The 26,818-nt window shown below is 38.9% G+C and overlaps 1 protein-coding gene and 1 pseudogene across 1 annotated transcript; one reads left to right on the forward strand and one right to left on the reverse strand.

Moving 5' to 3' along the window:
* Nucleotides 1-1,603: 1,603 nt before the first annotated feature.
* LOC104419854 (zinc transport protein ZntB) lies at nt 1,604-6,043 on the reverse strand. Its single transcript, XM_039301849.1, is given in 6 exon segments — nt 1,604-2,239; nt 2,363-2,627; nt 2,959-3,038; nt 4,083-4,719; nt 4,721-4,928; nt 5,260-6,043. Coding segments are annotated over 5 exon segments (1,365 nt in total). The 5' UTR covers nt 4,844-4,928; nt 5,260-6,043; the 3' UTR covers nt 1,604-1,979.
* A 6,910-nt stretch (nt 6,044-12,953) lies between these two features.
* Nucleotides 12,954-19,195, forward strand: LOC120288565 (annotated as a pseudogene).
* Nucleotides 19,196-26,818: the final 7,623 nt, after the last annotated feature.

A 26,818-nucleotide genomic window follows, 5' to 3' on the forward strand; every position in this document is an offset into this window, starting at 1 on the left:
TAGCCTTTATGCCTCAGGTAGTTGGAGCAAAAGTCCATTTGCAATGTCGATTACGCCAAATGGTATTTATGCTAAAGTTACATTTCAATGCTATTTGAGATTACAATTTATCAAACAATATAACATTTTGAAAAACTCTTTTACTTCAAAAGTATTTGCATTTTCCCAAGAGTATTTCTCCAAAGCTAAACCATATAATCAACAAATGGTGAGGTTTGATTGGTTGATTGAGAGATCGGTTAATATGATGACTCGGAGGACACGGAAACTCAAATTACATGACATGGTCATCGACAAAAGACGATTGGCGACAAATGGTGCGTTTGTTTGCGTTTCTGTTTTAAAAAATTGTTCGGTGGAAAATAGAAAAAAGTGTTTTACGTTCTGGGAACAATTTTTGAACAAAAACGCGTTTGGTAAACTTGTTCGGAAATAAAAGAAACACGTTTGGTAAATTTATATAATTTTTTTATTTCTTTTATTTTTTTCTTATTTTTCCTTTTTTCTTTTTTCTTTTTCCTTTTTCTTTTTCTTCTTTTGGCCGGTCGCCGGCCTCATGGCCGACGAGGCCGGCGGCCTCGCCAGCTCACCGGCGAGGCGAGGCCCGCCGTAGCCGGGCGGGTCGGCCTCGCCTTGGTGGCGAGCTTGAGCTCGCCTGCAGACCGCGAGGGCGAGCCGCCCAGCCTACGGCGAAACTATCGCCTCGCCGGGGATCTCGCGAGGGGGCCGGCGAGCCTCGTCGTGGCCGGGCGAGGCCGTCGGCCAAGGCGTCGGCCGGTCGTCGGCCATGGCGAGGCCGGCGACCGCCTAAAGAAAAAGAAGAAGAAAATAAGAAGAAAATAAGAAAAATAAAATGTGTTTTCTCAAATGTGTTTTCAAACGCGAATGTGTTTAAATAAGAAACACAAATTTTGTGTTTTTTTTGCGGGAACAAAAGACAAAAAGGAATGTAAACGCACTCCAAACGCGTTTTTCCTTTTTTTGCTCCCTGAACAAAAAAAAAACGAGAAAAAGTGTTTAAAAACAAAAAAAGAAACATAAACAAACAGGCCCAAAGCTTATGGGCGATCAATTACCATTTCCGGTACTTTTTACTTTCGACGCTTCACTTTAACACCAAGCAATTTCCTGTCCATAATCAACACAATCAACGAGGAACCCATTTCATAAACCAAACCAAAAAATCAATTCTTTTTGGCAAAAGATTTTCGCTTTGCTGGCAAAAGATTTTCGCTTTTGCGGGCAAAAATCCCTTTGAGACAGGATTTTATATATCCATGCTTCCAAGTAATGAACGTGAAGAATTCACTCCATACATTCAACAGGGTCATTATGAATAAGAGATTAGGTAAGAATAGGATTAGTTAAAAATCTGTACAAGAATGACAACTACGGTCTATTAGCACCAATCTCAAGTTCAATTTCTGGAAAGTTGCCCGACTTAGCTCTAAAACTATGCAATGAGCAAGCGAAGTTTCTCTTCAAACCCAATACTCGTGTTCTCGTCTTCATCAAAAGCAACAGCTTTGCCTTGTCAAAGAGCATCTGGCAAAAACATGACATCCGACACAAATCGTTTTTTCTTACTTTTTCAATGGCCCCGGCAATACAACCCAATTTCCTTACCAGGGAAAAAAAATTGAAGTACATTTATGGGAAAAGGAGACACTGTACAATCTGTCAACAAGGATACAACCAATAGGTCAAATTTCTCCACAAGAAGGGGGGAAAAACTCAATTAAAGAAATGATTCAATAGACCTAAAACTTCACTAAAAGGGTGTAGAGAGCAACTAAGGAGGGACTTTCCGTGTTGTTTGTACCATGTTTGAGAACCCATCCCAGGAAAACTAATGAGAGAAATGATAGAACAGAAAATGATGAAAACTGGCAATTACAAACAGAGAGAGGAAAACTTTTTGCCAAGTATAGACAAATATGTACCGCCTTATATATAGCAGCGCCGCTCGAAACTTCCTTTCATATTCTCAAATAACCTCCTCTTTCGTCGTGCCTGTGGGTTCTCTTGAGAAACGACTTCCTGTTGAGGGACCAACTTCTCTGCATCACCCTCTTACTCTGCCATTCGGTCAAGCGTTTATACAAAGCAGGGAAAACGAAGCAGAGAAGCGCGAGAAATAGCAATCCCGCACAAAGCAACATCACATTGCGGAACCCGTCCTTCAATGCTGGGTTCCTTTGATCTGTCCATGGAACTCCTCCCACGTTCATGCCAAAAACTGTGGTAAGAAAAAAGGGGGTAGAAAAATAAAAGTGAAAATCTCCTCCTTAAGGTCAATGATCGAAATACTTCAGATGATGAAAGCAAACTTAACACCAGAATCCTAGTATAGAGCTTTTACCTCCAGTGATGATTGATAGGGGAAGGAATATTATGGAAAGGAATGATAGATAATATAGCTTCCTATTTATCTGCTCAGCCTGCCAGCTATCTAGACCAGCTTGGACAGCCGTCACGCGGTTTGCTATGAATCCCACGTTCTCCTTTAGTCTTCTCAGACGTCCAATTAACTCTTCAAGAGAGCCGATATCTTCGCTGGCAAACCACACTTTCGAAGAACATTTTTCTTTCACACGGGGGAATACCTGCTCACCATGGGCGATCACCTACACAAATTCATGTATTCCAATCACAAAAAACTGAATCATGTTCTCCTTACCAGCCAAAAGATTGTCAGGTTAAGTTTTAACTGGTCCTATATGAGATAATTTCATTTAAGTTTGTATTTGGACTTTCAATGACCTTTCCTGATATTCATTTCCAGTTCCTTTCTTATTTGTGAAATTTATTTCTGAGAAATGATTACAAAGTATTGGCTTGGCTCCATGGACAGACTAGATAATGGCCTTCCACTTCCAGCAACAATAGTTCACATAGGAAATCCCTGTCTGGTTTCAAGATGTTAAGACATACATACTGAATGGAAGATGGAAGTACCTGCAAGAGCCGCTGCAAATCAAGATGCATTTTTGGAAATCTCCTATTATCCAGCATTTGTTTCTTCAAAGCAGAACCACCTGTGAACAAGTAAATCGAATCCTGTCTCTCAAATTAAGTGGAAAATTCCAATTTTGTACAGTACAAACTAGCTCCAGAACTGAAAATACAGCAGCAAATCATCTAAAGAGAACATCTTGAAAAGAGGTCCCTAATTATGTCTTCTCTCAACATCAAAATGTTCATGACCAACGGGAAAAATTGTGGACGAACTAGGAGTAGAGGCACACGTCTGCCTTGATCTAGCTTTCTTAACAATTCCACCACAGCAACCTCAACTTTAACACTCAGAACAGGTATAGACAATTCCATGCTGTTAAGATGTTGCATTCATTAATTATTAATTATCCATTTCATAAGGTTTCCATGACAGCAGAAGATGTTAGCATTTACATGCAGTTATTGAAGTGAGCTACTGCAGTACTAGAAGTCACTTTAAATGTGAGAATCTTTTATAAACAGAGCATCGCATCTTACAACTTTGGAAAGAATGTGGTTTGTACGGACAGAACTATGCACATAAATTTTGATCACAGCACCACGAAATTGAATCGATTCAGTTAAGAAACTTTATCGATAGCAAAGATGCGAGAGGATGATTCACATAGATTAATCGTCATATCTGTCGACTAGATTTCAGTGAGATAAAACTGAAGTTATTAAACAACTTCAGGCATTCAGCTAGAGAAAAGCACCCATCAAACTGCAAACCTTCACTTCATGCATGCATCTACTAAATTCACATTTTTGCAGCCTTTTGAAGTCCATGTTAGTATGTCTCAAATGTCCCTAATACTCACAGGGACTGAGATACATTCACTGTAATATTTTATTGCTATCAGATCTATACTGCATACCACTATGAGATATTTGTCAAAGCTATATGAATTAAGGATGCAAGACAATTAGAAACTTGTGGTAGCACATGACGCAATCTCTGCCGCCATCAAGCCTACTATTTGATATAGGAAGAAAAAAATGAACCCTCACACACCCAGGAAAGCAGCTTGTATTCAAGAGAGGTGAATCATCAACAAAAACTTTAATCTCTAAGCTTAACTTACCTTTATCCAATTCGAGCTCCACTGAATCCAGGTCTATCTCGAGTTTGGTTACAACGTCTTTGCAATTGATCCACATGCGTATCAGAATGTGAATAAGGAGATTCGAGACGGATTTTGGCACTGGGTTATCAGCCTCCTCAGAGTGATTCATTGTTAACAAGAACTCGAGGACATGCTCCTTTATCACAATCCACTCCCTTTCCTTCTGCTCATCTCTGGCGAGAGAGGGATTTTCTATGCTAGGAATTTCCGAGAGAAGAGATTCACCCATCCTTGAGAACCCCAAACGAGGCACGCGACCTAGAGACACAGTAATAACCGAGTTCTCCGTAACCCTAGCAGCAATTCTGAATGTAAAGTCGCTAGATGGTGGACCAGGCGAGTTAATCCCCTAAAACAAGCGCCCCATCAACGTGTCCGCAAATGGTCCATTACTCACCAGCGACAGAATGTCTTGCAGCTTCAAAGGTGGGCAAAGAACATCAATGAGATACTGCGCGGATTGCGACAGCTTCTGGTTTCCTTTCGGGAGTTCCACATGGTACCAACAAAATTCATTGCCACTTCCTTCAGCTAGATCCCACTCCTTATTATAAAACCTCCCCTGCCCATCAAATATATAGGCCCTTTTTGCCTCACAGCCCCGGATAACGGGTTCTATAGAGGGTGGTGGTCTCTCTAAGAGGCGTATCTGCAGAGGTTTCTCGATCCATTTCTTCTGCATCCCTAAAACTGATTGTTTCCTCTCTTGCTACGTCCATTACCAAGATAGCTAATCTCTAAATAACCAATCAAAATGTTCAACCATGCAACGTCGCACCTAAAATCAGTCCAGAATCTATTATCCCTGCAAATTGCAAATGGCAGATCAGACACCATTTCATGATCCCAATATCGATGGAACGGAAATGGAAAGAAAGAGAAACAGATCCTCAATTGCAGAAAGCCATGCACAATCGAAACTTCAGATCAAACCCATGAGTCAACGTTCGAAAAGAATCAAGAAACGATCGGCAATCGGGCCAAAAGCAATTCAGCAAATCCGAAACGAACCCTGGAAAGCACGGAAACCTTTCGAAACCCATTCAATTTGCACCCAAAATGCTCATAGACCAAGCAAAACAGAACGAGAAAAGGATGGTAAAAACAGAGAACGAAAGACAACAATTGCATTTACCTCGTAGAAAAAGCCGAGGCCTTTCCAAGATGGGCAGCGTCAAATGTCACCAGGAACCCCGCATCGAGCATCAGAAACCGATTCCAAACCCAAAACAGAGAAAGAACGCACCCGAAAGGGGGAAGAACTTATTCGGTTTTTCTTAAAGATCGAGTCTTTTCTGGCCACACGCCACAGCCCAAAACCCGAATTAAGATCAATACAAACCACGAGGTGGGGGAAATGGGGAAAGCAAAAAAGAAAACAGAATGCTGTCGGCGAAACCCAAGATGAAAGCCGGGAGCTTAGCTAGAACCCAGAAGACAACGTCGCAACCATTGGGAAGTTTCGAAGAAACATCCTTCCCACCCGTTCCCAGAGGGGAAGCCCGTTGACCGTTTATAAAAAAGGGCTTTCGAAAATGCTGCAAAAGTTGACGATGCAATTGTCATCGAGAAAGATTCGTGGAGGACCGATATCGTGCGAGTTCGTTTCAGAGGATATGACCCAATAAGGAACCGCCGCTACCTGTCACGTCCCTGTCTGACGGAAAATTCATAAACATTTGCTTCTTCTCCAGTTCGGTCTGGTCTGGTCCGTGCTGGGCTAGGCAAAGACATTTCTCTTCTTCTTTTTCTGCTATAACATCTGACGAGCTCCAGACGTGCTGACGCCCAATGGAGGGATCTCGACTGTTTTTGCTATGTCGAGGAATTTACCTATCGAGGAAAGATTATATTATGTGGGCACAAATTGCCAATTACCTCCTTAGCCTCTTGATGTCGGGAAAAGAATTAAGTAACGTAAGAAGATCGATTACCACTCCTTACCACTCCTTATATCTTGAATTAAAATCCTCCCATCCAATTAATGCCATTTCAAGAAAGATCAGATTTCTGGATTGCGAATATTGTTGACAGTCATATTAGACAAAAGGCAAGCTCGAATGAGGATTTTGACTTTAAATCTTCGCTAGAAAAGTTTATATATATTCCCCATATTATAGATAGAATTTTGATGTGAAATTGTCGAGATAATCATTACGTAATTCAATAAATCTCTCGCATCTTGATTTGAACTTTGTTGTATCTCATCTTACAATTATGCAAAAATCATTTTCTATGATAGTTTGGATATGTAAAATCCTTTATTTCTCTCTTACTCAAATGAGGGCGTGTTATAAGTGGTTTTGACTTCTTGTAATTTGGTTTTTACGTCAACGAAAATAAAGTGGCATCATCCTTGTCATAATCATTAATCCGTGTCGACCCTTAAAGTCAATGCCCGTTATTGATCAAAGGGTTGATACCTTAATATGTAATCATGACATATAACAATCCAATGAATCGGATAAATTAACAAATCTCGATTTCCATAACACCACCCAACCTCTCAAGCTCGACCTATTAACCCAAACCCAAAATGGCATGTCCGAGTAGACTAGCCCAACAACAGCACAATCTTAGTGGGCTAATGGGAGAGACTTACCAGATAGGCCCAATACAACTTTGGGGCTAAAAGGATCTATTGGGCCTATTTTAAACAAGTATATTGAAATACAGACTAGCACCATTCAATATATGTGTGTATATATTTATTTTGTATACGCATATATGTATGTACTTATATTCCGCGTTGTGCGTAATTTTTCTGTGGATGCAAAGGGATTGTTAAAGAACTTTTAAAGGGAAAGAATTTCAAAAATGTCAGAGAAAATATTCCCTTCATCCAACTTCAATAAGGGATTTAGTAAAATTATCTCATGCAATATTGCGCCCTCACAAGAGAGATGTAATTGAAAAGCTGCTAGAAAAGTAGATGAGTCATTCCTCAACTTAATAAAGGGAAATGACATGAATGATCCACAAAATTTGATTTAATGTGTAATGTCAGTCATGTACTTTTAATTTGTTTGATACGATCCTTGAGTTATTAGTAAATGTTCCTCAACTATAAGGAGATGTTTAATGTCATATTTTCATTAATACAAAATCATGAAATTTGCCATTGTAACTTCCAATCATGTGAAGTTTGAATGGTGGAAAAAGAAAAGAAGTCACGCGTGGATTATGCAAATAGAATATTCATCTCGGATGCGTGGGCGCTGGAATTTGCTGTTCTTCGGTGGCCACTTGAAAATGAAAGGAGAGGTGGCAACGATGGAGAGTTACGTGGGCGTGGGGTTTCGGTGGAGCGAAAGGCAGACGGAGAGAGAGATCGTGGGCGGTCATCAAGGCACAAATTGAGAGGAAAACAACAGCTCGTCCAAGGGAAATGAAAACAAGACCGAAGGAGAAAAATTGAAAGCTGAAGTCGCGGGAGGAGAAGTCGTCCACGTTGGAAGGCACGGGTAGATAAGGATAAAGCCCCAAAAGCCCACATGCTTAGCCCTTCCATTAAATGCCTTGTCCCATTCTAATTCTTTCTACCAAGATAAAGTCACAATTAAATCTAAATTGAAGCCAAAATTAGGGTTCCTTCCAAAATTCTGAATTTCATTAATTTGGCTTCAATTTCCTCTTCGATTATCCAAATCGACGTTCAATTTCGCTGAAGAAAAATCCCGAGCAATTTTCTGTAAATCCTTGACACTCAAATGCTCAATTTAGAAGTCCCAATTTCCATCAATTCAGCCCATCTGAATTTCCGCTGATTTCTCACAACATATGAATCGATTTTTTTCATAAAAATCCCGGAATCTCTGAAAAATCTTCGAAGAATGAGTCGACGTTTCTAAAATAGCTTGTGACACCTCAGAAATCGGGTTCAAATTTGCGGTTATTTTCAATTCGGCGCACTTTTAGCGTGACCTTGTCTATTAGGTAACTTTAGGAATTTTTGGTGCAATTGACCTGTGATCGATGTATCTCAAGTCACAATATACATCTTCGACACATTCATGATTTTCAATTGTGTGAAAATCTCAAGGTTTCAAATACGGACACAGGGTACCCAAAAGGATAGAAAATCAATTTAGTGCCGATCGATGAGAATTTCGCAATCAGGTGAAATCATCCACATTCAAATCACCTATCTCAGTCGAATCGACCTATCTTTGATCTCTGATCAATTTTTAAGTGTGCCATAATGACCCTTGCAAATTAGCACGGTCAAGCAGTCGATTCCTGGTCGAATTCTCAAGTCTTTTGCGTTAAAATCCCTTAATAATTTTCCCAGATAGTCTAGTTATCTCTTAAGTGATCGGATCAGAAGAATAACACTATAGACGCGTCGATGAAATGCCTGATTTATTCAATTGAAATCAGATTTGAAAAATTAGGATGTCATAAATCTGGTAAAAAAGAAAAGAAAATGAAGTAAGAGTAGAGATTTTATCGGTTTTCTATGTCACTTTTCAATAACATGCAGAGTAACAATTGTAAGTAAAAGAAAGAAGATGCTATTTTCCACCATCAATTCTTGCATTAAATTTTTTTTTTGAAACAGAATTCTTGCATTAAATTGAAAACTGTTATAAAGTGATTGCAATTAAGATTGCTAAAAACTTTTACTAAATTATTATAAAACGTTACGTAATTGATATGAAATAATAACTTTCATGGCTCCCATAATTTCTATGAAAGCTATTATGAAACAACGACATTCAAATTTTCAAAATTATTGAAATATCCAACATCATAGACACACAAGATAGGTGTAACATAACTCTAAAAGGATATCACAACATAGAGATAGATCAATACATAATTGTCGAAGGATAATTTGAACACAAATTGATCTACAATTTAGTTTTGTGATCGAGAAACTAATGAAACGATTACTTAAGTATGATTGCTTGCAACATCCGAAATTTTCTATATTCGATAATAATATTTAAGATATAGAGTTAAGTATTAATTAGCTTGGAGTTTCGAATAGCACATATGAAATCTTAGGAGTGTCATTAATTTTGTTACTGAAAGTACGAAGGATGTTTTTATGCAACTGTAGTTGCTTGGAGTGCGATGCTTTAAGATTTAATAGATAGATGTTGACATATAAGTTGATTGAGTAGAGTGGTAGTGATTAATGTTTGGCCATGGTATTTGTTAAAGGGGACCGATATGTTAAAGTTGCTAGAGTCCTTATTTATGAGTCCGTTGTCTTCCCAAAGTGTCTTAGTAATTACTCATATTTAGAGGGTTGTTCAAAGTTTATTTTATATAAACATGCGATGATGAATAAGAATGTAGACTTGTTTTGAATGATAATTTATTTAGCCTTTGACTTGAGAGCAAGAAAGATTTCTTGTTGTGCTCTTATCTCTTAGGTGGATATCTATGAGTGGCGAGTGACCTATCCAATTTATTTTTCACTTGTATTACCTCATACTTCTCTACACTTTCTCCAGCGTCGTGACATAAGCCTCATTCTCTCACTTAAGTAGCTTATATCGTAGGATTATCGATTGTCTCGTTTCAAAAGTGAGAGACACGTGGTCTCCTGGATCATCCGTGAGAACTAATACCGAAATAAATCTTGCAGAATTTCCCTTCTTTGATTTCCTGGTCTGGCGCCAAAAGCTTGTGTTTCGGGGTCAAGACTTTGGATTTTCCCAGTTGTCTTTAATTGCATGAAATGGATGGGACTCCTCGCATGCACCACCAATGCCCCGCTCCATAAAACTTTTTTGGCTTCATTCTATTTTTCCGCAAGAGAATATCCTTTTCATGTCGTAGGATCATCGTCTCTCATTTCAAAGGTGAGAGAGACGTGGTGTCCTGGGTTATCAATGAAGACGAATACCGAAATGAATCTTGCATAATTTCCCTTCTTTGGTTCCCGGCTTTGGCACCTAGAACTTGTGTTTTGGGGTCAAGACTTTGGATTTTCTTAGCTTTCTTTAATTGCATGAAATGGATGGGACTCCTCGCATGCACCGCCAATGGCCCACTATATAAAACTTTTTGGCTCCATTCTATCTTTCCAACAAGAGAATATCCTTTTTAGCTTAATCATTCAACATCTTGCATCGATACACATGATTCCGCACTCTTGTATCGTAAACACCCTTACATGACATAAGCCTCATTCTCTCACTTAAGTAGCTTATGTCGTAGGATCATCGTCTGTCTCATTTCAAAGGTGAGAGAGACGTGGTCTCCTTGGTTATCCGTGAAAACAAACACGGAAATGAATCTTAGCAGAGTCTCCCTGTTTGATTCTCCGGATTTGATGGCGAGAACTTGTGTTTTGGGGTCAAGACTTTGGATTTTCTTAGTTTTCTTTAATTGCATGAAAGAAATGGATGTGACTCCTCGCATGAACTGATGTGACTCCTCGCATGAACCGCCAGTGCCCCCCACAGAAGTCAATCGCCATTGAAATATGAAACCAGACCTACTCGACACCTTGACGCCGCTGCTGCTACCGCCATTGCCACTCTCGTCTCCCACTCGAGTGCAGTTTTCTGCCATCCACAATCTTGGGCACACTAGAGCTCCAACCACCACCCGCCACCAGACTAACTAAACTCGACGATGCCGTCAACGAAGAGGACCTCTCACCTATTAAGGAGGTCCGCCTCACTGTGACCAACACCGATGACCTGACCTTGCCTTTGTGGACATTTCGCATATGGTTCTTGGACCTCCTCTCGTGTGGCTTCCTCTCTTTCCTCAACCAGTTCTTCACCTATCGGACTAAGCCCCTCATTAGCACACAGATCATAGTCTAGGCCGCCACACTTCCCGTTGGCCACTTCATGGCCATGTTGCTACCTGAGGCCAAGTTTCGGATCCCTAGGCTCCTAATCATGTTAAGTTTAAATGGTGGGCAAAAGAAAAAGAAAGTCCCGCATGAATTATCCAAATAAAATATTTTCATCAAATCATGACATAATAATTCATGTCATCAAACAATGTTAGACATGTTAGCGCCCCTTTTTTTTTAGTCTTTGGTCATTTCCACGGTAAATGAGTATGTTAATTTGACCCATCTATTTTAAGGTCCGACTCGGTGTACTATAATCCACGTTATTAGATAACACCTGATTTGTTATGGGAGCAAATATAATGACTACATTTAATATTTAACAATAGTTTCATGGACTATATGATTAAATTAAAAGTTAGGGACGATCTTGCGCATTTAACCAAAGTTCAAAGAATGATTCGTGTCATCTTTACCTTAAATGAACCCTACACGGGATGTATGCATACCCACCTATGCTTGCCTAGAAAAAGCCGGTAGTTCATTGAATGCATTCAAATCCATCTTCAATCGGGACGAGTTCTCCCATCACGCGCAATCGACATGTCGTGATCCGACAAAGGACATGTCTATTTAGCCAAAATTAATAAAGGGGGAAAATGAACGAGGTAGGTGGGGATCTCTCATCAATGCATCATCGACATAAGAGATTGCCAACACATAAGGAGTGTAATTTTATCCTTCAGAGGACAAAAAGCCATGGGCTCCACCACCATTATTGCAGCGATAAGCAACTTCAAATCTGTCATTTCGAGGAGTTAGGAGAACATCATCGTGACTTCGAATTTGATTTTTCATCACCAATTGGTTCTTTTCTTGGCGATATAGGGATCCGGCTTAATAATGTCCGTTTGACTCTAGCTGAGCGGGAGAGGTAAACCACGAACGGCTCGGATTCAACCACGCATAGGAATCGCACTTGTATTTTCTTTTTGTTTTTTTTTTTTTATTATATATTTACAGTAAATCTCATTTATCTTGGACTTATTTAATTTAAAATTTAAATTATATTTAAATATTCTTGATCGGTCGGAATATTTTGTCGGCTAGATTAGGCTATTATTTAAAATAAAATCCATTTGAAATCTTTATTTGAAAAAAAATAAAAACACTTCATATTTTTATTTAGATTTTTTTTAATAATAAATGCTGATCCGGCTGCTCTAGTCCAGCTGGGAGAGCCCCACTTCTAAGAAGTCAACAGTCTACAACCAATGGCAAAACTAGTGCTCGAGAGCAGAAGAAATAATCAAAAGGTGGGGCATTTATACTCACGTCACAACATGGAGATTGATCAACACATAATCAATAAATTCGACAACACACATGCGAATCGATCTAAAAAAATTGGTACCAATTCTCGCCTAAAAATGACACCCGTGACTTTTTTTCGCACCGACAAACAGGATTCCACTGTGCCTAATGAATGCTTCTCATCGCTCACTACCCAGTGGCCCTTTGCACTCCTCGAGTCATTTTCTCAAGACAATAAATTTGATCCAATTATCATGATGTAGCCATGGACTTAAATACCAAGCCGCATCTTGCAAAAAGAAATATAGAATTTGCGTGTATGATGTATGTTGAAAAAAAAAATACTTGAGTCTGTTCAAGGTATCGATTGAGACATGCACAATTAGAATATGCACGCTTAAGTTTTAAAAGAATTATCAAACATATCTAATTATCCTCAAGAGAATTCCTAGTTTGATTCATTGGATTTGCGGTGGATAATTTTGTTTTTTTTTTCAAATTTCTTTAATCACAAGCGTTGCCGTCGGTTTGTTGTATATAAATATAAATATATTTTTCCCTACCAGTGAATATTCCATTGGACTCCCCCTCTTCAGTATAGTCACACTCCATGATTCTATACTTACACTCATGAAAATTATATAAATATATATTTATATATAAGTGAAAAAATATATAAAAATAGTGAATCTCGGAATCTTTACTACCCCTTCCACACCAAAAAAGTCAAGGACGAAGCACCATGAATTAAAAAGAAAACCAGACGTACTCGAGAGCTTCAGCTCCATCACCCCCCAACCATCCTCTCTCTCTCTCTCTCTCTCTCTCTCTCAAAGCGGGCTTGCTGCCACCCGCAATCATGGGCACACTGGAGCAGCCACCGCCACCCACCGCCGCCGCCGCCAGACCATTCGAACTCGACGGAACCGTTGACAAGGACGACCTCGCCCATCGAGGAGGTCCGCCTTACCGTGTCCAACGCCGACGACCCGAGCTTGCCCGTCTGGACCTTCCGCATGTGGTTCTTGGGCCTCCTCTCGTGTGCCCTCCTCTCTTTCCTCAACCAGTTCTTCGCCTACCGGACGGAGCCTCTCGTCATCACCCAGATCACCGTCCAGGTCGCCACGCTCCCCATCGGGCGCTTCATGGCCGCGGTACTGCCCGAGGCCAAGTTCCAGATCCCCGGGCTCGGCCCCCGGCTCTTCTCGCTCAACCCGGGCCCCTTCAACATGAAGGAGCACGTGCTTATCTCCATATTCGCCAATGCCGGGAGCGCGTTCGGATCCGGGTCGGCTTACGGGGTCGGGATAGTGAACATCATCAAGGCGTTTTATCACCGGGGCATTTCCTTCTTCGCCGGGTGGCTTCTTATCATCACGACGCAGGTAAAGTCTATTCATCCATTCATTCACTTCTTTCGAAATCCTAAAAATAAATCTTTTGTTGACTACTCGAGTGGTGATCATTCAATACTTTGATCTCTCTTTCTCGCCCTTTGCAACAAAGTAGTTGAGACAAGAAAGATGTTGGACGATTTAGCTTATGACTGTCATAAATGTTGCAACTTGATGCATACTTCAATTGGCTGTATTGATTTCATTGCGCACTTTGAAGTGAAGATTCAAACAACTGAACATATCCCGAGGAGCCCGCCTTATCTGTTGGTTCCTAGGAAACTGTCTCGATCCTCGTTATTGGAATTGTTAAACGGCACACCGATCTCGAACGCTGGGGTCGATTTTGAAACTTAGACGTAGAGAATCAAGGTAGCAACTCATGAAGTGGAGCTCGAGATGGGTGGTGAACCCTGTTAATAGTGGATCTTAATATATGCAGGTGTTGGGATACGGATGGGCGGGGCTGTTGAGGAAATACGTGGTGGAACCATCTCACATGTGGTGGCCGGGTACCCTCGTCCAGGTCTCCTTGTTCCGGTAATCACACTCTTTGCTTCCCCTTGCTTGCTTATCAGAGTTCACGTAAAAACAGAAAGAGAAACGACTGGTGGGAGTGAGTATTATATGGAGATGTTAATGGCAAGATAGCATAGACAGAGACCCAACGTGAGTTACTATACCCACCAGGCATTGAATAACCGGAGCTTAAACTCTCTTTTTTCTCGCCCACGATTCCAAACCATACCATGAAAACGCGCATGTTGTTACCGTGAGAAGCTGCCCGCGATCTGTGGCTTTAGACAAGGACTTTTTAGGATGTCTACTTGCTTAAATTTAGGCGTTAAAGTCGAGGACGGCTTGCTTTGGACACCATTGGATCACTTTTTTGTTTTCTACTTAATTCTCATGACCCGTCACTGCAACTTGAACGTGTGGGTCACATGCAGTATAGCTAGCTCATCTCTCTCTCTCTCTCTCTCTCTCTCTCTCTCTCGGAGGTCATAAGAAATCCGTAATGTTTACTCCAACGACTGAAAAGTTCAACTGGTTTGAGTAAAGTTTAACTGGTTTGAGAAAAGTTAAAGTTCAACTGGTTTGAGTAAACCCCATCTCTTTCGAGAAAAAGAAAGTTTGATAGGCACTAGGGACCCACAAAACCATGTCACTTAGTGTGGAAATCGAGGCCATACGAGTTCAGCACTAAAAAAATTTCACGGTGTTTTCCTCCCCACACAAAAAGACTCAGGAAAATCTACTTTGTACATAACGATAAAGCCAAGAGCTTCTTTTCTGTTCCAGGAAGTGTTTCTGTTTAGGGGAATAATTTTGAACAAAGAATGCGTTTGGTAACGTTTGGTCAGGAAATAAAAATGAACAAACACGGCGTTTGGTAAATTTTATTCTTTTTTGTTTCTTTTAATTTTTTAAACATTTTTATTTTATTTTCATGTTTTCCTTTCTTTTTTAATTTTTCTTTTTTCGCCAGGTCACGCCTCCGTGCGACCGGCCGACGGGGCCTGGCAGCCTCGCCGTGGTTGGGCGAGGCTCGGCCTCGCCGGATCTGGCGAGCGAGCTCGCCTTGACCAAGGCGAGCTCGGCCTCGCCTCGCGCCGGCGACGCGAGCCTCGCCGGGGCGGCGACGCTCGGCCTCGCCGGATGGCGAGGGGCCTCGAGCCAGCGGTCGCCGGCCATGGCGCAGGCCGGCGACCGGCAAGAAAGAAAAGAAAAAAAGAAGAAGAAAGAAGAAGAGAAGAAGAAGAGAGAGAACAGAAATGTTTCTTCAAGAAATGTTTCTGGAAAGAAACAACAAATTGTTGTTTCTTTTTTGTTCTTATTTCTTTTAGAAACAAAAAAACAAAAAAGAACAGAAACTTGCAACCAAACGCGTTTCATTTCTTTTTTTTGTTCTAAAATTTTCAGTACTGAGAAGTGTTAGGAAAAACACTTTTTTAGGTGTTTCCATGCACACACCCTTAATCAAACTACAGACCCCATCAAGCCCTCTTCAGCTCAGTTTCATAAGATCCCATTCGCTATTTCTACTTCTTGCTGCTTCTGGTACCTTGAAATTGGGAGGAACTACATGCACCAGTTAGCCCCCACCATTTAAACTATTGTAATGCTCTCAAGTACCCCGTGTTCCAACGACAAACTCGAACTATCTTAGCCACGAGACTAATGGAAATACGGATTGTAACATCCGCTCTCTTTCATCCCCTGCTTTAGGATCATCAGATGAAAGCGCAAATCCTACCAGTTGCGTGGCGTAGCATGCAGGGTCGCAACTTAATATGGAAAAATCCAAAGCCGTCGCTCTTGTATTGGACATCTTTATAAACAACAAATTGTCATTTATCTGCAGGATCTGAATAGTTTCAGAGGATACACTATACAAATATGAAAGTTGATCGCCTTGTCCTTCCTTCTTGTCAAATCGATGGACGCATTCACAAAATAATATGAAAATTTCATAACTGTCCCAATGTATCCACAGTTTGCACATAATGTATATAATTGGTGCACGACCTGAAATAGGCCATTCTATTCAAATTGATGCAGGGCTTTACATGAGACGGATGAACAGCGCATGTCGCGGGCAAAATTCTTCCTCATTGCACTGATCTGCAGCTTCACATGGTATGCTGTCCCTGGATATCTCTTTTCCACGCTCACAAATATATCATGGGTCTGCTGGGCGTTCTCCAACTCAGTCACCGCCCAGCAGATCGGTTCAGGTATGCGAGGCCTTGGACTTGGAGCCTTGACGCTCGACTGGACAGCAGTGGCATCGTTCCTGTTCAGCCCCTTAATCTGCCCCTTTTTTGCCATAGTTAATGTTTTCGTGGGATATGCATTGATAATCTATGTCGTAATCCCCACAGCCTATTGGGGGTTTAACGTGTATAGTGCAAATAGATTCCCCATTTTCTCCTCGCACTTGTTCACGGCGCAAGGTCAAAAGTACAATATAACGGCAATCGTAAATGACAAGTTCGAGTTGGACATCCCAAAGTATGAGGAGCAAGGTCGAATTCATTTAAGCATGTTCTTTGCTCTCACCTATGGCTTTGGTTTTGCCACCATTGCATCAACACTAACTCACGTGGCCTTCTTCTACGGCAGGTACTGTCTTCTCACCTCAATACGTTTATTTAGACAAATTTATCTTGAGTACTTGAGAAGGACAAGCAGCATGCGGAAAGAAAAAAACCAGGGCAAGATTGTAAAGTTCTTATAATGGAACCTTGGAAGAATTTGAACTTAACATTTTCAAATAAATTTTCTGTGAACCAAGGTTATCCTTATAACTAATAACACAGAAATGCAACAACTAGATACTGAAGAATGGCCTTATTTTTCCAGTTAAGTACTTAATCTTGTTGAATTCATGAGACATAGAGTCACTGATGTAATATTACCTTATAACAGAGAAATCTATGAGCGCTATCGTGCTTCTCACGAAGGGACGGCAGATATCCACACAAAATTGATGAGGAGATATAAAGACATACCCTCATGGTGGTTTCACTTGTTGCTTGTTGTAAATCTGGTTGTATCTCTTCTTCTATGCATCGTAATGAATGATCAGGTCCAAATGCCATGGTGGGGGCTTCTCTTTGCTAGTGCCCTTGCATTTGTATTCACCCTTCCCATTAGTATCATCACTGCCACAACAAATCAGGTATGAATCCAGAGTTATATAACATTTATGCTCTACTTAATTTCCATTGTAAGAAGACATTATATTTAACGATCATCTATTTCTATCTACAGACACCGGATTAAATATAATCACAGAATACATAATGGGCGTAATATTGCCAGGAAGACCTATAGCAAATGTTTGCTTCAAAACATATGGATATATTAGCATGGCTCAGGCTGTTTCCTTTCTTAGTGATTTTAAGCTGGGACACTACATGAAGATACCTCCAAGATCGATGTTCCTAGTTCAGGTACTTTTGACTTCTCTTAACCATTTGATATTGTTTATCAACTATGCTAAAAGTAAGCCAACCAAACTCAATAAAGATCCACCGACTTATCTAGTGCTACTGATGTGGACAACCTATATATAATTACTAACTACTAGTAACATATTTTTGTTCATAAGTTTTAGGTATCATATTTATAATAATAAATTGGAGGAAAATAACCAGAGAAGCAAATCTGTCAATTTCCTTGCTATTTCAAAACTATTAATTGTTCATCAAACCTGATGAAAAACTGTGACTGAATCGTGATAGGAGAGTATTAACTTGAGAATTCATTCGTGATATTTACAATATACATTACTATAATTAGAGATCTCCCATCTTCGGGATAACTCTTTTCACTCTTCTAGGAAGACGATTTTGAGTGAAGAAACGTCAAATACAAAACACAAAACTTTCTATGGTCAAAGATTTAAGCTAGCCTTTCCATTAGACAACAAAACTAAGATGAAGCTGTCAGCATTTTCGAAGAAGCATGTCGCTTATGGCAGCATCATATATCATCCAAAGTGAGATCAACATCCTAGGCACTTACAAGAAAGAAATACTCATAGAAATTACAGACGTGAGTAGAACTTAGTGCATGGTTTGGATCTTTTGAAATGACACATTTACAAGAGCTAGTAATCAAATCTTAGTAGACTTAATTGTCAACTATCCTCCCTCTTGTTGCTACTTATTAAATAAGTATGTGGGGCATCTAGTAATTCCGAAACGACCTTAGTACTCTATCCTTGTGTCCTCACAGTTCATAGGTACAATTCTTGCTGGAACCATAAACATTGCAGTGGCATGGTGGCTGCTAAACTCTGTTACCAACATATGCCAAGATGATCTCCTTCCACCGGATAGTCCCTGGACGTGTCCAGGTGATCGGGTTTTTTTCGATGCATCTGTTATATGGGGTTGGTTGGACCTAGGCGGATCTTTGGAACACTCGGTAACTATCGACAAATGAACTGGTTTTTCCTTGGAGGTGCAATAGGACCTATCATAGTATGGCTACTTCACAAGGCGTTTCCCAAGCAATCTTGGATTCCTCTCATTAATCTTCCAGTCTTATTAGGGGCGACAGGAATGATGCCACCAGCTACACCATTAAACTACAATGCCTGGGTTCTAGCTGGAGTAATATTCAATTTCTTCATCTTCCGATACCGAAAGCAATGGTGGCAGAGATACAACTATGTTCTCTCGGCAGCCCTGGACGCAGGAACGGCATTCATGGCCGTGCTTTTATATTTTTCGGTGGGCATGGAGAATAGAAGCATTACTTGGTGGGGAACAAATGGAGAGCACTGTGAACTAGCAGCATGTCCAACAGCCAAAGGCATAGAGGTTGATGGTTGCCCAGTCAACTGATGCATGAAGCTCTTTCTAGATGTATTACTTACAGGAAAAAAGTTAGCCTTGATCAGTGTGGTTCTACATTAGTTGTACAGACTATTCCATTCACTCGACAGTTTTAGGCGTTTCAACAATTCTGTTTTCTTTTAGTGGTGTCAGATTTGATGATTGTGATTTATCAAGATAATAGTATGTTACTTGTAAGAAATAAGATTGTATTATGTGGTAAGGAATCGCCAAGTAACCCTGTCAGTCTCTTGATATCCAATTACTTCTTCTCAAATCCTGTAATAAATAATTCAATCCAATTAAAGCCATCTTAAAAAAAGATTTGGTTTTGATACGCATTACCTTGCAATCTTCAAACTATCTCAAAGGATGTGTTGGATATACTTAACCATAATTTAAAATTACTTATAAGAATGATTTGATATGTATATAGAGATTACATATATATGATATGTTTGTATGTACGTGTATTCCCGTGATGTATGCATTTCTGTGGGTGAGATAGATATTTTACTAACTTATAAAGGGGAAAAAGATTTTGGAATCGTATTGGGAAAAATAATTCAATCATCCTACTTCAATTATGGATTTTATTAAAGACATCCCATGCTTTGCGACCTTGAATTTACTAGTAACCACAAGAGAGGTAACAATTGGAAGTGCGTAGTAGAAATCAAATACTTTCACCTAGGGAGATCGCTAAGAGGGAGCTTAAATTTGAGCCTGTTAATATATACCATTTGTTGGGAAAAGAACGATATTTGCGAAGAAGGCCTAGATAATTTTCCCACTACTATTTCTGTGAAAAGTAAATAGGATAAAATATTAGATGAAAGCGATATAGATGAATAGTAAATAACACCAGAATTTTAATGTGAAAAACCCTCCAAGGCGAATGGAAAAACCATGGGACAGTTTTCCACTTTAAATTTCACTATTATAAATGGGATAAAACTTCATCCTAAGGTGGATCTCTCACTATCTTAAATTTGTAAATCTGAATTTCTCACAAATTGAATAACTTACTCAAAGATAGCTTTCTTGGAAGAAGAAGATTCTTTTTCTACCGCTACGCTATGTTACTATGATATTCTTGCCTTTTGTATGTTCTTCTCCGTTGAGAATGACTTCTATTTATAGGAGCAAATGCAATCCCACTTGGAATTGTATGATATGAAAATCATGTTGATTTATTTCCTAATCTCTTGTGATTTTCTGGATGTGGGAAGATCAATTTGATTTGTTTCTTGATCTTTCTCAATTTGCTGGATATGAAAGATCATGTTGATTTATCTTCCGATATCTCTTGATTTTCTTCCCCCCCCCCCTTTTTTTATTTAATTTATTACACACTCACTACTACACATATTCTACTATAAATATACATAATTGCATTGGCCTCTCCAATTGGGAATGACCCACTCAACAAATGGTGTTAGAGCGCATGGTTGTAGTTTCCGGCAAGTAGGTGTTGTCATGTAGCAACGCGGGCCTATAGGAAATTGATGCAGAAGGATGCCTGAATTAAGGAGGAGCAAACCTAACACTAAGTTTATATGTGAGGGAGAGATTGTTACGATACACGTGTGAGTAAGCTGTATTAGAGAAATCCTACATCGAGAATTGATGTGATGTAAATCAATTAATATATCATAGTTGCCAGTAACTTATTGGCTCAAGCTTTTGAGTGAAGGTAGATCAACTAAATATATTAACGGGCTCAGTGTGGGCTTCCTCTTAGCGATCTCCCTAAATGAAGGTATTGGCTTTTTGCTATGCGCTTCCAATAATAATTGATAAATTGCTAGAAAGTATAAGGGTTGTTTCTTTCATGACTTAGTGAACTAAACAAGAGACATACATGTTCACATTACGCTTTGCCAGAAATGTTAGATAATTCATCGATTCATTTGAAAACTTGAATAGGTGCACTATAGAATCTCTTTCAATCATTATAGATTCTTCCATTTTAGGCTGTTAAACATATGTCGATTTAGCAAAAGGAAAAAAAATGAAATAAAAGCAAAGATCTCTTTTTCAGGTGGGGAGCTCTCATTTATGCATCATCAGCGTCACAAAATGGCAAAGAGAGGTATATTCTAAGAAGGAAAAATTTCCAAAAATGATAATCCGAAACCCATTAGAATTGTGTTAATTCAATTCTAAACCTTTATATTTGTATTAATCCAGTCCATTCGGCTAGTTTGAGTAGACCAGCTCGATGTGGACGTGGCCAGACATCGATAGACGTTAATCGGCCTCATTGTCCGATTGGCGTTGACATGGCAATTTTTAATAATATTTTCTTTTTTTCGAATTTTTATTTTCCTTTTCTTCCTACTTTTCTTATTCTCTTCCTCCACAGTAATTGGTGAAGGTTGCGAAGGCCTTGCCCAAGTTTTGGGCAAAGGCTGAGCCTCAGCTAGCGCTTGTTGGCCGGGAGTTAGAATGGTCTCGCTGGCTAGGGATTCCATGGCCACCTTCACTTGTGGCTAGTGAGGTTGGCCTTGGCCCCAACCAAGCCTTCACAAGGCGTCTCATGGTCCTACCCCTTCATCTTAGGTGCCCTCTCTCTCTACCGATGGTTGTTAGGCTTGATTGAGCCTCACCGCCACACTTCAACCTTGATTTGAGGTGGCCAACCTTGCCATGACCTCCCTATTGTGAGTGAGACCTTTCTTGTCGCGGTCGATGAGGTTGACTCACCCACGGCCCTAGGCCTCGCCCATGACCGAGAGAAGAGGAAATGTAGGAAGAATTTCGATTTGAAATTGTTGTAATGATCAATACAAAATTAAATAAATCTCTCGGCGTCTCATTTTGAACTTTACTATATCTTAACTTATGATTACACAAAAATATCTTTAAGATGGTTCGAGTACATAAATCCTTCGTTTCCCTTAGACTCATTGATGCCGTGTCGAGCAGTTTCTAACTTTTATAATTTCACTTTTATGTCGAGAAAATAAAGTGGCATCATCCTCATCATAATCAATAATCTATGTCCAACCTTGAAGCCAACACTCTCATTTGTCAAGAGTTGATGCCTCAATTTGTAATCATGACATATGACAATCCAATCAATCGGATGAAATAACAAATCTTGATTTTCATACCCCACCAACCTCTCAAGCTCAGCCCATTGACCCAAATTCAAAATGGCATGTTTGAGCATATCGGCCCAACAACAACACAATTCGGTGGCCTAATGGGAGATACTTACAAGATAGGCCCAACACATCCTTTTGGGCCCAAAAGGACATGTTTAGCATACTTAATGAGTATTTTGAAACACTGACTAGCACCATTCAATACGTATGTGTATGTATATATCTTTTGTATATGCGTATGTATGTATGTACGTACATTCCACGTTTCACATCATTTTCTATGGATGCGAATAGATTGTTTAATAGCTTATAAAGGGGAAAGAATATCATAAAAATTGCGAGAAAATAGTCCCTTCATCCAACCTCAGCTGGGGATTTTTGTAAAATTATCTCATGCGACGTCATGCCCTCATGAACTGCTAGAAAATGACATGAGTCCTTGGGGAAATGATGCAAATGGTCCATGAAATTTAGTCTAATGTGCAATGTTGTTTATAGATTTTTAATTTGTTTAATGTGATCCTTAAATTATTAGTAAATGTTCAATATAGTTCATAAACTATAAGCGTATGTTTAATGTTGTCTTTCCATTAATACAAGTTCATGAAATTTACTATCATAATTCAATCATGTAAAGTTTTTTTTTTGACAACAATCATGTAAAGTTTGAATGGTGAGCAAAAACAAAAAGTCACATGTGAATTATCCAAGTAAGATATTATCTCAAATTATGATATAATAATTCACATCATTAAAAAAAGTCACATGTGAATTATCCAAGTAAGATATTATCTCAAATTATGATATAGTAATTCACATCATTAAACAATGTCGGACATATTGACGCCCATTTTTTTTTTTTTGGTCATTTCCAAAGTAGATGGGTATGTTAATTTAACCCATTAGTTTTAGGAGTTTAACTTAGTCTGTGTTAATCCATGTCATTGGATAATGCTTGATTTGTCGTTAGAGCATATAGAAGGATTATATTGGATATTTAGCAATAAGTTGTGGACCACATTGATCAAATTAAAAGTTAGGGTTGGCATTGTGCATTGAGTCGAAGTTTAACAACCATTTGATAACATATGGTCATAAAATCAAGCAACTAGATCTCTTCTACACTCTCTCAAAATTCAAATTTTGAACTTAAAATTCTTTCCTCAATTTGAGGATTCTTTCCTTGATTCTGAGAATCAATTTTGATCTCATCATGTAATTGTATATCTATTTAAACTCATTTTGCATATCGATAGAAGCATCAAGGAAAATCAAAATTAAAAGCTTCCTTTACGGTCTTATGGTATCAAAGTGCTTTGCATAATAGCATTACTTATGATTCTGCTTCTTTCCTCCTGGCTCTCTCTCCACCACTCAAGCACTAGCATTGTTAATGCCCTAATTCAATCCCACCTATCGTGATTTCAAACAATTCTGACCTTTAGCCAACCCTTCCTCCTCCTATTAACAATCAACTTTGTCCCCTCCTTCCACTCATCTAATGCAAATAAGATCTAAGTCTAAGTATTATCAAATCAAAGGCCATTTCCTACATTTTGCTTGCACTTATTGCCAATCATATCTCGGAACCAACATTTCACTCCTGGGCGATTAAGGACCTTCAATGGCACCATGCCATGGATCAAGTTTACCTCTCTTCAATGGCAACAAACATGGTGTTTGGTCCCTTATAATTCTACTATAGACATATGGGTTGCAAATGGATATTTTGAGATAAACAAAATCCAGGATGGCTCTATTAGCCTCCGTTTAGTAATGTTGTATTTCTTCAAATTTCTGCTCTTTTATTTTCCATAACAAAAAATGAACATAATTAAGTTTAGTAACATCGGCTATTTTTCTATTCTCGAAATAAAAAAAAAAATAGCTAGAAATATATTTTGAATAGAAATAAGATATAGGAATAATTTCTAGAATAAGTCATTATTTTCTCTTCTTCTTTTCCTTCTTCCTCTTCTAATCGGTCATAGTTGTCGATTGTTGCTTGCTTCTTGCTACAGCTTTCAGCCCATCGGTCATCGGTGCTGGTCGCGATCACTACCATCAACTAGAAGAGGAATAAAAGAGGAAAAAAAAAAAAAAAAAGAAAAATCTAAAAAAATATTAAAAAATTAAAAAGATTTACATCAAAAAAAAATTTGTGAGTCATAAAGCATTCCTTTTCTTTTCTATTGCGGGAATAGAGATTTTGTATAGTTATCAAATGTGTTCTTTTACTTAGAAACTAATATAGGAAATAAAATAAATTTTTTTTTTTCTAAAAAGAAATTGTTTCCCGAAATAAAAATGTTACTAAATGTACCCTTCATCGTTACATGACTTGCCTTGTTAAGGACTTCATCGGCGGCCAAGTGTTGATTTTATTGAAACCTTAAGTCTTGTGGTGAAATCTACCACTATTCAAATCATTTTATCTCTTATGGTCTCTCACAATTGGCCACTTCGAAATTGGATGTCAAATGCATTTTTACATGGTGATTTGTAGGAAATTGTGTTCATGCCCCACCTGCAGGCTGTGTCGATCCGTGCAAAAACCTAATCATGTCATTATATGAAGAAATTCATTTTATGGCCTCCATCAAGCCCCTTGAGCTGTTGTAAAATGTTTAATTCAATACCAATGATTTTGGATTTACCATCTCAACTTTGATCCATCATTGTTCATCGCCCAACAAGGACACATAACCATATATCTCTGCCTATACGTTGATAATATTATATTCACTGACAATGATACTGCAAGCATTGCGATAATTAATTTCATACCTCGGGTATCATTTCTACATAAAGGACCTCAAACTTCTTTATTTTTTTTCTTGGTGTTAGGTAACACATAATTTCAAAGGCATACAACTCAATCGTTATGTATTTATGGATGTTAAGTGTGCAAATATGGAGGATGTAAACTAGTCCCCGATACTGCTTTTGTATCTCAAAAGCTTGGCCAAGTTGATGGCCCTCTATTGTCGGATTTCATTCTTTATTGGAGTCTTGTTGGAGCATTTGCAATACATTACTCGACGTGTCCGGACATTTCTTTTGCCATCAATTAAGTACGCCCAGTTCCTAGAGTCACCTCACGAGGTTCATCTTGTGGCGGAGCCAAATGAATTTTATATGTTATTTAAAAAAGGCACAATCATTCACAAATCTTCACTTTCATCTAGGCCAACACCAGCTCACTACTCACTATGATGTCAATTAGGCAAGTTTCTCCATTGATTGACGATCTACTAGTGGGTTCTATGTTTTCTTTGGTTTAAACCCCATTTTCTGGAGTGCTAAAGTAGGTCATGGTGGCATGTTCTTCATCCGAAGCTGAACTACCAATGTCTAGCTCGCATTACAGCTAAATTAGTTTGGTTATGCTCTTTGTTATGTGAACTGCATTGCCCACTTTTTATGCCACTCACCATCTGTCCATGATAACATTTCTGCAATCTCTATCGCCTGCAATCTAGTTCTCATCGCATTAGATTTTTGTAGACCAAACTTCACCTTCAACCAACCGTGCTCGACTTGTGAGGGGATGATGACGTATCATCCTAAAATTAAGCAACTTGATCTCTTCCGCCTCACTCAAATTTTAAATTCAAACCAAATTTTAGATTTAAAATTTTTCCTCACTCAGTGATTCTTTCCTCAAATTAAAGGAATCAATTTTAATCCTATCATGTAATTGTATATCTATTTAAACTTATTTTGTATATCAATGGAAGCATAAAGAAAAATCAAAAATTCAAAAAGTTCCTTTACTATCTTTACCATTCACGCTATCTTTTTTTTTTTTAATGAATTATGCACGAAAGTGTGCATATCCTATATGCTTTGCAAAAAAAAGAGTTGGTAATTTGTTGAATGCATTCGAATACATCTTCAATCGGAGGAATTCTCTGTTTCGCACAAATCAATGAGGAAGGAAAAACATCATCACGCCTTCGAATTTAATTTTTCTTCCATTCCGTCTTTTCTTGGTTTCTTCCATTCAATGGTGAAGTTCTACCACTATTTTTCATCCGTCAGAAGTCTAGAGACAAGGAGATCCTCATCACCTTACTTGTTTATACTGATGGCCAATGCTATCCTTGCTTATCAACCCGGGCGGTGGATATGGGGAGTCTCAAAGGTATGAAACTAAGCCGTGGTGCTATTTGTCCTATCTCATTTGTTTTCACAGAGGATGCTATTTTCTTTCTAGCGGGGAAAAACCTAGAGTGTTAGAATTTAGCTAATGTGATAAATGAATCTTTTAGCCACGGGACAAATAGTGAATCGTGACAAATCGGGTATATTTTTTTAGTAGTGTCCTATTAGCTTACAAAATTTAGCTAGAGAACTTAAGTCCCAACTAGCCAAAGCAGCAAGTATTTTTGGTATACCTTGATTAAGGGACAATCTAAAAGGAAATGTTTGCATGGATATTGGGTTGGGTGCAATCCAAGCTAGAAGGCTGGAAAGAGAGGTTGATATCAAAAAAGGGCAAGGAAGTTTTAATCAAGTCGGTTGTGCAAGCAATTCCTAGTTATACTTTATGTCCATTTTCAAAATCCTAGTGTCAATTTGTAGAACAATTGAACAACAAATATCCAGATTCTGGTGGAAATCTAGTAACAATAGATCTGGTATTCATTGGATGAAGTGAGAAGCAATTTAAAACAAAAGATGAGGGGGTTTGGGTTTTCGAGACCTTATTGCTTTCAATAAAGCCTTACTAGGCAAACAAGTATGGAGATTA

Source organism: Eucalyptus grandis, chromosome 9 (assembly GCF_016545825.1).
Source record: "Eucalyptus grandis isolate ANBG69807.140 chromosome 9, ASM1654582v1, whole genome shotgun sequence".
NCBI classification, from domain to species: domain Eukaryota; kingdom Viridiplantae; phylum Streptophyta; class Magnoliopsida; order Myrtales; family Myrtaceae; genus Eucalyptus; species Eucalyptus grandis.